The sequence below is a fragment of the Carlito syrichta genome, unplaced genomic scaffold, assembly GCF_000164805.1.
Source record: "Carlito syrichta isolate Samal-C Ts95f unplaced genomic scaffold, Tarsius_syrichta-2.0.1 Scaffold305706, whole genome shotgun sequence".
NCBI lineage: Eukaryota > Metazoa > Chordata > Mammalia > Primates > Tarsiidae > Carlito > Carlito syrichta.
Window position 1 is genome coordinate 53,113 of NW_007249802.1, and position 608 is coordinate 53,720.

A 608-nucleotide genomic window follows, 5' to 3' on the forward strand; every position below is an offset into this window, starting at 1 on the left:
GGGGCACGCGAGCTTCAGCGGAAATAACCGAGCGGCTGGTCGAAGGATGCCGAACGTCTTCCGGAAGTAGCCGATCTCCGGGGTCTCGCTCTCCGACCTGAGCCGAGCGCCAGGCCTTGTTCTCCGGATCGGCCGAAGGTGTTCCGGAAGGAAGCGAACCCCGAGGCGGGCCGGGCAAGCCTTCCCTTCGGCCAGCGTATTCCTACGTCTGGTGGGACTCAGCGAGGGCTCGGGGAGCCGGAGTCTGGCGCCGGTCCGGCAGGAGCCGAGCTCGTTACGGAAGAAGCCGAGAGGACCGGCGCCGGCCTCGGCGTCCCGGGCGTGAGGCGGTAGCGGCTGCGGCGACAGCGCGGGCCGGGATGAACCGCGACGGCTGAACCAGCGGAGGTGTCGGCTGCGCGGGTTCCACTGAGATTCCCGCGAAGCGCCAGCCCCGCACTCGGGGCTTCGCCTCGAGCCCAGGCCTGCCCCCGCGAGCCTCCCGGACCCCTTTGTGCGGCCGGAGGCGGCGGCGGGAACGGCCATGGCGGCCAACATGTACCGGGTGGGGGGTAAGTACCGGGCATAGGGGTACGGGGCCTGGTGCCCGGGGCAGGTGAGGCCGGGGT

The 608-nt window shown here is 71.4% G+C and overlaps 1 protein-coding gene across 1 annotated transcript in view; it reads left to right on the top strand.

The window, feature by feature from the left end:
- The first annotated feature begins 8 nt into the window (after positions 1–8).
- MTA2 (metastasis associated 1 family member 2) overlaps positions 9–608 on the top strand; it is an 8,829-nt gene continuing 8,229 nt past the window's right edge. The window contains exon 1 of the mRNA XM_008062456.2: positions 9–551. Within this exon, the coding sequence (XP_008060647.1) occupies positions 524–551 (28 nt within the window). The 5' untranslated portion in view covers positions 9–523. The remainder of the gene's footprint in view (positions 552–608) is intronic.